The following is a 13,189-nucleotide window of genomic DNA, read 5'->3' as shown; positions in this document are numbered from 1 at the left end:
TGCCAATTTGTGTAGTCTTCACATTAGCCCTGGGAGGTAGGCTCTACTCTATTCCTCATTTAACATATGAAAAAACACAAGGCAGTTAAATGATATATCTCAAATAACTTAGCAAGTACATGGTAGGGCCAGGGTCACTGGTCCCCACAGGACAGCATCGGGCAGTCTGTACTTAACTGCCAGACTGTCCTGACTATAATTACTTAGGGAGAAAGCCCAGAGTGAGCAGAGTCCTGGCTGGGTGGGTCCTGGTGCTTAGGAAGGGAAGGGTAGCCTCAGAGCTGTGCAAGGAGAACCAGAAAAGAGCAGAGAAGTTTCTGGAAGGGAGTGGCAAGCAGTGTTAAACGCAAAGGATAATGGACAAGAATGATCCTGGATTTGATGTTTAGGAAGTCATTGGTGGCCTTAAGGAGAAGTGTTTCATTAGAGAGATGGGGCTAGAGGCCAACCCGCAATTACTTGAGAAGCAAATGGGAAGTGAAAAAAAGCTCTCCTTTAAAAGACAGCTGGAAGTTGCTGCTGCTCCTAACTAACACTTATTAATGCTTATTACAAGCAAAGAAAGCACCATCCTAAAACTCAATCTCCTGCCCCACTATAAAATACATATACACACTTATACATATGTATGCATATAAATACACCTGGAGATATATATTAAATTGTAAATATTCACAACTACCTTATGCAGCCTGAGTGTTATGTCCACTTTACAGATGAAGAAACTGAGGCCCAGAGCAATTGAGCAACTTGTTTAAGGAGAGATAGAGAGTAAGAAATGCAGCCAGGCTTTGAGCCCAGGTGGTCTGGCTCTAAGATCTGTGCTCATAACCACAACATTGAACTACCCCTCAATTAGAGGAAGGAAAAAATTAGATAGTGGCTGGAGAGGAATGGGAGTCCTGGGGTTTATTTTTATATTAATTTTTGGAATGGGAGCAACCTGAGATGGTTAATAGGTATCCTCCTTTTCCTCCTTGGGTGTAGATAACTTCAGTGTAATTTGGCCCAATTAGCAAACCGTTATGAGACAATCCATAAAAGGAGTGAACTCTAAACATATTGTTTCTAAAAGCTTCAGTTCCTTCAGCCCTTCTAAGAGGTCTTAGCAGTGGGGGTTTGGAGACTTGAAGCCCACAAACAGAGTTTGTTAATGAATCCATGAGAAAAGGGGCAGAAGTCACGGAACCAAGGATGAGGCTGGGGGTAAATGGAGACGTGACTTTGGGTGTCTGGGAAGGTACCAGATGACAAGAAAAGGCCAGCAGCAGGAGGAGAAACGATATTTTCAGGCTTGTTGATGGCAGCTTTCAGGCTTAGGCCAACAGTTTTTACCCTTCAATGCTCATCAGAAGTTTTGTAGAAGTGCAGCTGCTCAAATCTCAACCCCAGAAGTACTGAACCAGATGCCCTTGGGTGGGACTCCACACATATTTCTAAAAACTGCTTCATGTTCTAAAATCAGCTAAACCTTTTATACTCTGGTATGTTCCATTGAGACCAGATAAACCCTTGCAAGGGAGGAAGTAAAGCAAATACATGTTCAGAAAGGCCCTTTCCATCTTGTCTTTCGTTTAACAAAACTTATAAAGCACCTACTATGTGTCAGGCATTGCTCAGTCCTGAAAACATGATGGTGAGTGAGAAAGACATGGTCCCTATCCTCAAGTGCTATGAAAGAAACCAAGTGCTCTGTGAGAGCACGAAGAAGACCTTCAGATGGAGTGGGAGGAGGGACATTTCAACAGAAAGCTGAAGGAGGAGAAGTAGCTGACTGTGCAGAGGACGGCAAGGGTTCTAAGCAAGTACTCAAAAACAAGGGCTCTGAGGCAGATGTAACCAGAAGCCTGCTTATGTAGTCAACCCCTGCTGCACCTGGAAGGTAACTATCTCCACTCCTTTCCAGGGAGAGCCCAGGCCTGCTCTGCTGAGCTTTCTGTTCCTCTTTGAACCCTCTGTTAGAACACTTGTCTCTTCGTCAGAGTTTGTTTACAAGTCTGCCTCCCTTGTAGAATCACTATTTGCATCATGACTGCCTGCCTCATTTGCTGGAATACTGTCCTACATAATTCACTCTCTATAAATATTTGCTGCCTGAAAAAAAAAATCATTCTGTAGAATCTACAGGACTATAGGCAAGTCTTTTGATCCTCCAGGTCTCAGTGGACTTATCTATAAAACGGAGGAATCATTTCTGTCCTGCAGATTTGTGATGGTTAAAAGAAATAGCTTACTCAATGTGCCTTGCAGTGGGGCTAGCACAGAGTAAGTGCTCAAGAAATGTTTGTTGAGGTGTGGCTGGCTATGTGAATGACTGACCAAATGATTTAACCGGTAAGGAGAAAGTTGGGATCCTTGTGCAAGATTTTTAGAACTTAAGCTCTTCATAATATTTCCATTAAAACTAAAACCAAGAGATGTTTACTTTCTGATATTGAGAACTGGCTACTCTGAATGTGGTTCGTAATCTCTGCCAAACACACATGTGCTGATGTGAAGAGTTGCAGGTCTGAAGTCTGAAGCCCCAGGTTAAGTTCAGGTTCTACTCACTAGATATGACACCTAGGTCAAGACCTTAAGCCTCAACTCCAATTTATCTTTAATAACTGTATCTATAAAATAGAGTTTGGCTCTGTGATACTGCCTAAAGTTGGAGACATCAGTATACACACACACACACACACAAACAGATGGATAGATTCATAGGTTACATACATACATACATACATACTTTACTAAATTATCCACCAGGAGGATCTAGAAGCAATATCATTCCAGTAACAACTTGAATACCTGGCAACTAGATCTTGGTTTCTAAACACCATTTTCCAATAAAAGGAACCAAGTCATCTTAGAAAAGGGTGGATTTTAGGGATGGGGCAGAAAAAATACAAGATGACAATACAATACTCATCTGGCATTACCAGAAAGTAAGGAAGTTTGAAAGGAAAAGAGGAAAAAATGAAAGAAGGAAGACAAGCAAAGGAAAAAAAAAAAGAAATGGCACTGTGTTGAAAAGGACACAGGGCGATCTGAAAGAGATCCTAGTGGCCAACACTGAAAAAAATCTGAGCAAGAAAATAAGTAACAGTACTGGATTATAACTCAAAGTATAAAATACTTAAATATAAGTATTATATACAAGTATATATTGACATAAATGAATAACTGAATAAACAGATAGGAAAGAAGACACACATCTTTGCAGAAGAATTTCAAATAATGTATGTAGATAGATACTCCCTTCTCTAGGAGGTAAGCTTGGAGCCCTCATTCCGTTAGATTTAGTGACTCAGTTCTAAAGAATAAAGAAAAGGAAAAGGTAAAAATAGTGACTTTCCAGTGAGGAAACCTGGCAAATGCCACTCTAACCAACTGATCAAGGTTAATATCCCCCTGAATATAGCATGGGTATCATGTATCCCTGATAAAATGTGACGACAAGGGCACTTAGCCTCTGTGGTTTTCCTTCCAAAAACCTGTAAGTCTCTCTACTCAAAATAAAGACATCAGGCAAATACCAATTCGAGGGACATTATATGAATATACTTAATCAGTACTCTGAGAACTGTCCAGGTCATGAAAAACAAGGAAATAGTGAGAAACTGTCACAGACTAGAGGAAACTAACGGAACACTAAATGCAACATGTGTCTTGGATTAGATCTTAGAACAGAAAAAAGGACATTAGCAAAAAAAAAAATGGTGAAAACCAAATAAGTCTAAACTCGTAATGACTAGTAATATTCATGTGTGCATGTATGCTCTGTCACGTCTGATTCTTTGTGACTATAGCCACCAGCTTCTGTGTGCATGGGATTTCCCAGGCAAGGATACTGGAGTGGGTTGCCATTTCCTCCCCCAGCGGATCTTCCAAATCCAGAGATTGAACCCATGTCTCTTACATCTCCTGTGTTGGCAGGCAAATTCTTTACCACTGAGACACCTGGTAAGAATAGTCATGTGACTATTGACTAAGGACTAGCACATGACAATTACAAGAATAATGTGGCTTCTTTAGTTTTGAATAAATAATATTAAAATATTAACATTACGGGAAACTGAACTTGGGTGAAGGTGTACTCTCCATGGTATGGTATGATATTTTTATGACTTTTGGTAGATCTGAAAGTATTCCAAAATAAAAAGCTTATTAAAAATAGTTTTGGGATGATTAGATGATAATGCATCTAAAAGTGTTTTGTGAGCTCACAGAGCTGAGCATATCATTATGAATGGAAAGGCACTGTCCATTGTAGGATGACATTTAGTGATTAATAAATCTTGGAAAATGTCAAATTTCCTGCTCATCTATAATTTTTTTCCTAAACTCTACTACCTTCCATTAAAAAAGATACCAGATATTTTCTTAATAAATTTAATGTTTAAAATATATAAATTCCTAAGGTCAGCTTGTTTATTCCTCAACTGAACAAGAATTTGTCCTGTGTCACTATGGACCGTAGCCCTCCAGGCTCCTCGGTCTGTGAGATTCTCCAGGCAAGAATATTGGAGTGAGTTGCCAAGCCCTCCTCTAGGGGATCTTCCCGACCCAGGGATTGAACCCACACTCCTATGTCTCCTGCATTAGGGCTCCCCAGGGGGTGCTAGTGATAAAGAACCCACCTATCAATGCAGGAGACATAAGAGACACAGGTTCGATCCCTGGGTCAGTAAGATCCCCTGGAGGAGGGTATGGCAACCCACTCCAGTATTCTTGCCATGGACAGAGGAGTCTGGCGGGCTACAGTCCATAGAGTCACAAAGAGTCAGATGCAATTGAAGTGACATAGCACGCATTGGTAGGCAGGGTCTTTACCAGTAGCGCCACCTGGGAAGCCCATCGCTTTCTCATAAAAAGTGCTAATTTACTCCTTCGGAATCTACTTATGTCAGCTTCCTGGTTGTTTGGATTCCAGGGAAGCACAGATTCCTTGTGGGTGCCCACAGGCCCACACACTCAGCACCGGAGAGTTACGGTGGTTTCCTGCAGAAATTGGATTTATTGTGGGGAAAGCTGTTGCAAAGTCTGGATTGCTTTCTTAGGTAGCAGGTCTCTTTAGCAGTAGTTTAAATGGGCCAGAGGCCCCAGAGAAATAGGAGAATCCATCTCCACTAGCATACATGTTCTGAATATAATTCTCTTTTAATATGGATCAAAGTGCTGTGAAGTAAGCCTTGAGCACGCCTTAGAGGTGCTGGTAGATGCAGCCTGTCCCTCCAGCTCAGGGGTGGTGAAGAAAGGGATCTGTTCAAAGCTACAGGGTCTGCTTGGGGATCTCAGAGTTACAGGACCAGGAGGGAGCCGCATAAAACTGAGGCGGCTCCAGGCTGCCCCTGGCCCAGTCGGAGCACAAGCGCATGCACTGTTATTCTCTGACCTAAAAATGAGAGGTCCAAAGCAACAGGGCACACGCGGAGGACCCACATCTAGTTTTCAGCTGGCGAGCTGTGGTATCAGAATCACACTCAGGCACATGCACACAGAGACACACAGAAGCAGTAGGCAGGGCCTTGCTTTGTGTGTGAACGAGAGGAGGGATGATATAAATAATCCCCCTAAAGTACCCATCAAAACCATCTGGGTGGTCTTTACAACACAGCCTGGGGGTTTCCTTTTCCTCACCTCTTCCTGCCTCTCTTGTCTCTCCTTGTCTTGTCCTCCTCTCCCCTCCACATCCCCCTCTTCTCATTCCATCCTCCTGGTGCCCACTGAACACTGCTGATTGTTTCTTGCTTCAATTAATTACAGATGGAACTGTCATTTTGGAGCACACGGTAGAAATGGATATAAAGATGTGGCTGAAGGACTGGCAAGAAGTGGGCTGGAATTTCAACTTTGCTGCAGATGATGTAGGTTTAGGGGATACCTACAAGCTGTTCTACCTTTCGCTTTTGCCCCCCCTAAAGTCAGATGTCCATTGTTCTACACTGTGGGGCTCCCCCTGCAAGCCCCTGGAGCAGAGAGACTCCGTCATTCCTCCACACTGTAAAATGCATTTCACAGGGACAATGGCTTGCATTACACTAGATTTCACCAGCATCTGAAACACACACAAAGCAAGACCTCAAGTGTGTAGAGTCCTGCTTGTGAGGAATTAGCTGGCCCAGGAGCGGTGGTTTGACTCAAAATACCAGTACCCCAATAAGGCACAGAGCACATTGGAAAGAACTTGGGCTTCAACGACAAACAGACTGAGGGCTGAAGCTCCTCATTGCCATTTACCAGCTGTGACACTGGGAACAACGCATCTCCTAGTCTCAGTTTCCTCATCTGTAAGATACATATACTCCCCCAAGAGCGTTGCTAAATGAGATCACCCGTGTACAGTGCAGTGCCTGGCACATTTACCACGTATCAATTATGTGCCTGACATGATGGAGGGGACAAAGATGGGCAAGATGCAGAGCTGCCACCTGATATATTTACACTCTAACGAGGAAACCTATGTACACCTAACATCTTCATATCCCTTTCTTCACCTGCAATGTGTGGCCGACAGCACCACCTACTTCATGAGGTTAATTACGGATGACGCGTTCTGAACAGCACCAGCACGTGGTAGTACTCAAAAAGCATTTCATGCTGATGACTGAGAGGAGAGTTAACTTTTTGTGGAGAGAATTAGGAGTTATTTCACAGAGAAAGTGGCAGTGAGTGAGATGAGCTAGAAGGATGGGCTTGATGTTGATGGGTCATTCTGGGCAGAAGGGATTATTAAGAACAAAGGTGAAGAGAAGGTGGGAAAGTTGAGGCAACAAACAAATATTTCTTTGTTATGTATAAAGCATTGTCCTACACACTGGGTATACAGTGTAAAGAAGATAGAATCTGACCACCTGGAGGTTATAGCCTAGTGGGAGAGACACACAGACAATCACACAGGTGTATCATTCAAAACAAAGCAACTTCAAAGAAGGAAAAAACAGGAGCTCTGACAAGAGGTGTGTTAAAGGAGCCAGGGTAGGCGTCCTCAGGCTTCAGGCAAACGTACTGGGGTGGAGTGACAAGATCATATCTATTTATAGAAAGACATTCCTGGCATCCATGTGCAAAATTTATTGGAAAGAGGGCAAGATTTGGTTGGATTAGATGGGACGATGTAGCAGGAGTAACATCAAAAGATGACTGTGTGACTACTTCATACAACCATACTGTTACTCATAATAACATGGATGAATCTCACAGACAAAAGAAGCCAGACACAAAGAAGAATATATCGTATTATTCTATTCACATGAAATTCAAGAGTAGATCTTCATATAAATAAACTACTCTGTGGTGGATTTCAGAGTAGTGGCTATAATGGGGGGTGTTATTGACTGGGAAAGTCATGAGGAAGGCTTCTAGGGGGCTGGAAATTATACCTGTATCTTTACTACTAATTCACACTCGCTTTGTAGGTGTAATTTGGATGTCATGGGAATGAAAGCAAGGTCTGACATGTACCATTAAAAAAAATACATACTCAAAATGTAATATTAAGGGGGGAAAGTAAAATAAAATATTGTATATACAACAGTATCATAACTCTAAAAGAAATTAATATAATTTATTTAAAACTAAAAGGAAAACATTCAATATTTTAACATTGGTTATTTCTGGTGGTGGGATTTCAGTTAACTGCTGTAAGGAGACACCCCGAGGGGATTTTCAAGAAACACTGACATAAAGGTTAAGAGATCAACCAGCCTCTCCGAATGAAGGACAGGGACATGAATCTCAGTTCTGGTCCTTCCCAGGGGAGTGAGTTTCAAGTTCCATAACCTTTCTAACTACCAATTTCCTCAGTCTTAGAAAAGGGGTCATCCAAGGGTGCCTCCATGCCAGGGGTATTTGGGAGATTAAAGAGGATGAAGAATAAGCACAGTGACTGCTCAGTAAGTACCTGTTATTTCTATTAAATGAAATTGTGGAGGCAGATGACTGTCCACACTGCACCAACTGCTCCTCTTTTTTGGGTCATCTGTAGAGCTGGAGGTTGGCAATGCGGATTTGAGGAGGAAACCGAACATTTCTGAGATGAAATCCTCTAACTTCCTCTTACGCAGAAAGGATGGCCAAAATGTTCCCGAATTGGGAATTGAAAAGGGGGTGGTGATGGGAGGACAAGGAAATGCTATTTTGAGTATAAATTCTACAGTGTATAAAAATAAAGAATGTCATTTTAAATGGGATAAAGTTGAACATTTTGTGACTATGTATAGCTGTGAGTGTGAAAATATATAAAATGATGTTATTTAAGGAAATCATGGAAACCCATATCACTTGCCTTTGTACATAGAGATGTTTCTTCTGTACATTATCAAATAGCGAATATCATAATATCATATTTGCGTGCTATTTGAATACATGGAAAATTTTTTAATTAAAATTAACAAACTCTTCCAGACATCAGTGGAGCCAATAGCTTCTCAGGTACAATTAAAGGAAATTTAACTAGTAGTTTAAGTCAATCATCAAGGTAGCATGAAATGCACATGTACCCCAAATATTCACATCTCTATCTCTCTGCTCAAGGAGACAGGCTTATGATATTTAATACTTGTTGTTCAGTTGCTCAGTTGTGTCCGACTCTTTGTGACCACATGGACTGCAGGACGCCAGACTCCCTGTTCTTCACCATTTTCCAGAGTGTCCTCAAACTCATGTCCACTGAGTCGATGATGCCATCCAACCGTCTCATCCTCTGTCACCCTCTTCTCCTCATGCTGTCAATCTTTTCCAGCATCAGGGTCCTTTTCCAATGAATCACATTAGGTGGCCAAAGTATTGGAACTTCAGCCTCAGCATCAGTCCTTCCAATGAATATTCAGGGTTGATTTCCTTTAGAATTGACTGGTTTGACCTCCTTGCAGTCCAAGGGACTCTCAAGAGTCTTCTCCAGCACCACAGTTTAAAAGCATCAGTTCTTTGGTGCTCAGGCTTCTTTATGGTCCAACTCTCACATCCGTACATGACTACTGGAAAAACCACAGCTTTGACTAGACAGACCTTTGTTGGCAAAATAATGTCTCTGCTTTTTAATATGCCATCTAGGTTGGCCATAGTTTTTCTTCCAAGGAGCAAACATCTTTTAATTTCATGGCTGCAGTCACCGTCCAAAGTAATTTTGGAACCCAGGAAAATAAAGTCTTGTCACTGTTTCCATTTTTTCCCCATCTATTCACTATGAAGTGATGTGACTGGATGCCATGATCTTCATTTTTTGAATGTTGAGTTTTAAGCTAACTTTTTCACTCTACTCTTTCACCTTAATCAAGAGGCTCTTTAGTTCTTCTTCACTTTCTGCCATAAAGGTGATGTCATCTGCATGTCTGAGGTTATTGATCTTTCTCCTATGAATCTTGATTCCAGCCTGTGTTTCATCCAGCCAAGCATTTCGCATGATGTGCTCTGCGAATAAATAAGAGGGTGACAACATACAGTCTTGACGTACTCTTGACGTACTTGACCTACTTCCCAATTTTGAACCAGTCCATTGTTCCATGTATGGTTCTGTTTATTCTTGACCTGTATACAGGTTTCTCAGGAGGCTGGTAAGGTGATCTGGTATTCCCATGTCCTTAAGAATTTTCCACAGTTTGTTGTGATCCACACAGTCAAAAACTTTAGCTTAGTCAATGAGGCAGAAGATGTTTACTGGAATTCTCTTGATTTTTCTATGATCCAAGGGATGTTGGCAATTTGATCTTTGATTCCTCTGCCTTTTCTAAATCCAACTTGTACATCTGGAAGTTCTCGATTCACGTATTATTGAAGCGTAGCTTAAGGATCTTGAGCGTTAACCTTGCTAGCTTGTGAAACAAGTGCAATTGTGCAGTAATTTGAACATTCTTTGTCATTGTCCTCCTTTTGGTTTGGAATGAAAACTGACCTTTTCCAGTCCTATGGCCACTGCTGAGTTTTCCAAATTTGCTGGGATATTGAGTGCAGCACTTTAACAGCGTCATCTTTTAGGATCATGATATTTAATACTGCCAGTCAATAAAACCATGCCAAGGCCAAAAATGTGTTAAACTGGCCTTTTAAAAATAACAATAAAAAGGAAATGACAAGTAATCAGAAGCCTGTTATGTTATACACAGAAAGACTACAATTATGGGAAAGGGGGCATAAAATTTTGTTTTATTTTATTTTTCATAGGAAGTTTCTGAAAATCATTATTTTGATACCTAACCGGATCTAATCTTATACTTTCATTCATAGCATGGGTAAGGCTTCCCAGGTAGCCCTAATGGAAAAGAGTTTGCCTGCCATTGCAAACTCATATGCAGGAGACATAGGTTTGATCTCTGGGTCAGGAAGATCCACTGGAGTCAGAAATGGCAACCCACTCCAGTACTCTTGCCTGGAAAATTCCATGGACAGTGGAGCCTCGTGGGCTACAGTTCATGGAACTGCAAAGAGTCAGATATGACTGAGCACACAGCATTAGCAGGAAATTGTGTCAACATTAGCCTGTCTCTGTCTGCATTCCAATAAAAAATTGTCCAACATGATAAAATGCACACAGGGTATTCTGAACCGCTATCTCTGAATAATAAGGATATTGGTAATAATTATATTAACTACCATTTTATTAATACTTATTTACGCAGCTGGTATTGCACTAAGCATTTTATATGTATTAATTTACCTACTTACTCCAATAAAAGTAGTAGGGAGGTATTTTAGGTATTTTATTAGGCCCACATTATGGGTGAGAACAATAAAGCTTAGACTAGGGGAACCAACTGCCTGAGTTTTCCCAGGATGTGGGATTTCCAGTGCTGATACCAGAAAAGTCCTGGACAAAATGCATGAGTTGGTCACTCTATAAAAGTGACTTGCTTGAATTTTAAGGGGTAGAGAGGGATTTAACCTCTCCTCACCTTGGCTGGCCAGATTTCCTATGTACTGCCCGCCCGTCTAGATTATAGTCCCAAATAAACAACAAATACATTCTTTGGCAGCATGGGGGAGGCATCTAAGTTGAACTTTGGGAATATTACTCTGGGTGATGTAATGAAAAATGTCAATTTGCAGGTCCCTGTCCCAAACCACGGAGCCAGTGAAGCTGAACCTCCCTTTACAACATGTCCAAAGGGCTTGCATGTCATTGCTATCTGACATTCAGAATGAAAAACCACTCACCTTGGGAAGGGGATAGAGGTGACACAAGGGTTGGCCAGGATCCTGTTTACAAAACTCCAGGGTGTGACATACCACATCAGCATTCATATTTGCTCTGAATCTGGCGGGAAATAGGGCAAAACAAAGGCTATTTAAAAGCTCTCAGGTATTAGAAAACAGAGGTAATTTCGAAAGAAGGTAAAAATCCCCGGGATGGATTCTGGCATGGCCTTTGAGTCCAGTCCTGTGTAGCTGCTGGATCATAACGATTTCCTGCCACTTGCATTCTACTTTTACAATAAGGTCCTGGGGGTGGGGAGAGAGGGGCTAACAGCACTGAACTGTAAGCCAGCCTCTTGCATGGGCACTGGGATGCTTTTCTAGAAAAGCCATGAATAAAATTGAGATAGGAGAAATGGACAGGGGTGTAATTTGATGGGAACAATATTTTAAAGTTTGCTGAGCCTTATAGCAAAAAATAACTTTATGATATGGCCTTAAACACCTTGAAATCATTTTCTTAGGTGTAATCAAAGCATCTCTTTTCCTTTTAAAGTAAATTAATTTTTTTACCTTTGACTTTTTCCCCTGGGGATGGTGTAAGGATACTGTTCTTCAAGCATTTTGGTTTACGTTTAGGTTTGAAGGGGCTAAAACAAATCTTCCATATTCATTTTCTACCTGCCACTCCCAACACACTTCTTAAACAAAGAAAATGAATAAAAAAAGAATTAAATGATACCATAAAAAAGAATGAAATAATGCCATTTGCTGAAACATGGATGGACCTAAAGGTTATCATAAGTGAAGTAAGTCAGACAAAGACAAATATTATATGATATTACTTATATGTAGAATATAAAAAATAATTCAAATGAACTTATATACAAAATCGAAATAGACTCATAAATATAGAAAGCAGACTTAAGGTTACCAAAGGGGAAGCTGGGAGGGATAAATTAGGAATATGGGATTAACAGATGCAAACTAACATGCAAAACAGATAAACAACAAGGTTTTACTATGTAGCACAGGAAACTATATTCAATATCTTGCAATAAACTATAATGGAAATTAATAGAAAAGAAATATATGTATAACCAAATCACTTTGTTGTACCCATGAAACTTAGACAATATTATAAATCAACTATACTTTAATAAAAAAGAAAAAAAAATTGAAGGTCACTAGTATGTGAAAACATAGGCTAAGATCATGGCTTCTAAATTTCATTCCAGCTGAATGAGACTAACAATGTAACCGGCAAGATGGCTTTTCAGCCTTTTGTGAGCACCTGAGTTAAGAGGGCAAAGCGAGATCATCATGAATCATCCATTTGGCTCCAGGGTTTCTGCATGGGAGGTGGAGGGGAAGGTAACCAACTTAAAGGTGGCTAAGCAGTGGGACAAGCTGTCTGCGACACACAAGGTCCATTACCAAAGTAATATCTACCCAGGGTCAGTAAATCAGGGGAGGGTGACTGTTTTCACACATCTGTTCTCGATTTAATGGTTCATTTATTTAACTGATGACTGCTGTCTTTGTGGGAATCTGGTATTTAGTGGACTCAGAAGGGTGATAAATAGGGCTCTGCTTAATTTTTTTTTTTTTTAACCTAAGGCCAATATCCCATCTGTGGCAATTCAGAACCACAAGAGCCAACTCATCATATGGTGTCCACCTATTCTCTTTCCCCTGCAAATAGAACACAATTTAAAGTAAGTGAACTTGAATATGAGAGTGAAGATGGGGGCCCCTCAATCAGAGTGGTATTCTCTGAACTGAAAAATAGGAGAGGGAGGCTGGCCATGTGGTATCCCTCCCGAATTCTCTAAGACCAGAGTTTTATCATCAGAAAGGTTGAAAGTGAGAAGCACTCCTTTGGGCAAGAATAGAAAATGCTGAGCCTCATGCGGCCAGACAAGTGTAACACGACAAGGATGTGCAAGCTGCAAAGAAGTGGCGAAATAGCATGTGTGCTCTTGACCAACCATGGGACAAAAGGCTTAGACTACACATACTTTGTGAAATCCTTAGGAAATCTCCAAATTTCCTACCAGGGGCATCCCTGGTA

At 41.0% G+C, this 13,189-nt stretch overlaps 1 protein-coding gene across 3 annotated transcripts in view; it reads right to left on the bottom strand.

The window, feature by feature from the left end:
* AOAH (acyloxyacyl hydrolase) overlaps nucleotides 1-13,189 on the bottom strand; it is a 186,333-nt gene that overhangs the window by 134,731 nt on the left and 38,413 nt on the right. For all 3 annotated transcript variants that reach the window (XM_061165364.1, XM_061165366.1, XM_061165363.1), the window contains exon 5: nucleotides 11,137-11,236. In XM_061165364.1, the coding sequence (XP_061021347.1) occupies nucleotides 11,137-11,236 (100 nt within the window). The remainder of the gene's footprint in view (nucleotides 1-11,136; nucleotides 11,237-13,189) is intronic.

This window comes from Dama dama, chromosome 18, assembly GCF_033118175.1.
Source record: "Dama dama isolate Ldn47 chromosome 18, ASM3311817v1, whole genome shotgun sequence".
Classification (NCBI taxonomy): domain Eukaryota; kingdom Metazoa; phylum Chordata; class Mammalia; order Artiodactyla; family Cervidae; genus Dama; species Dama dama.
Note: the sequence above shows the minus strand (reverse complement) of the source record. Positions and strands in the feature narration are given on the sequence as shown.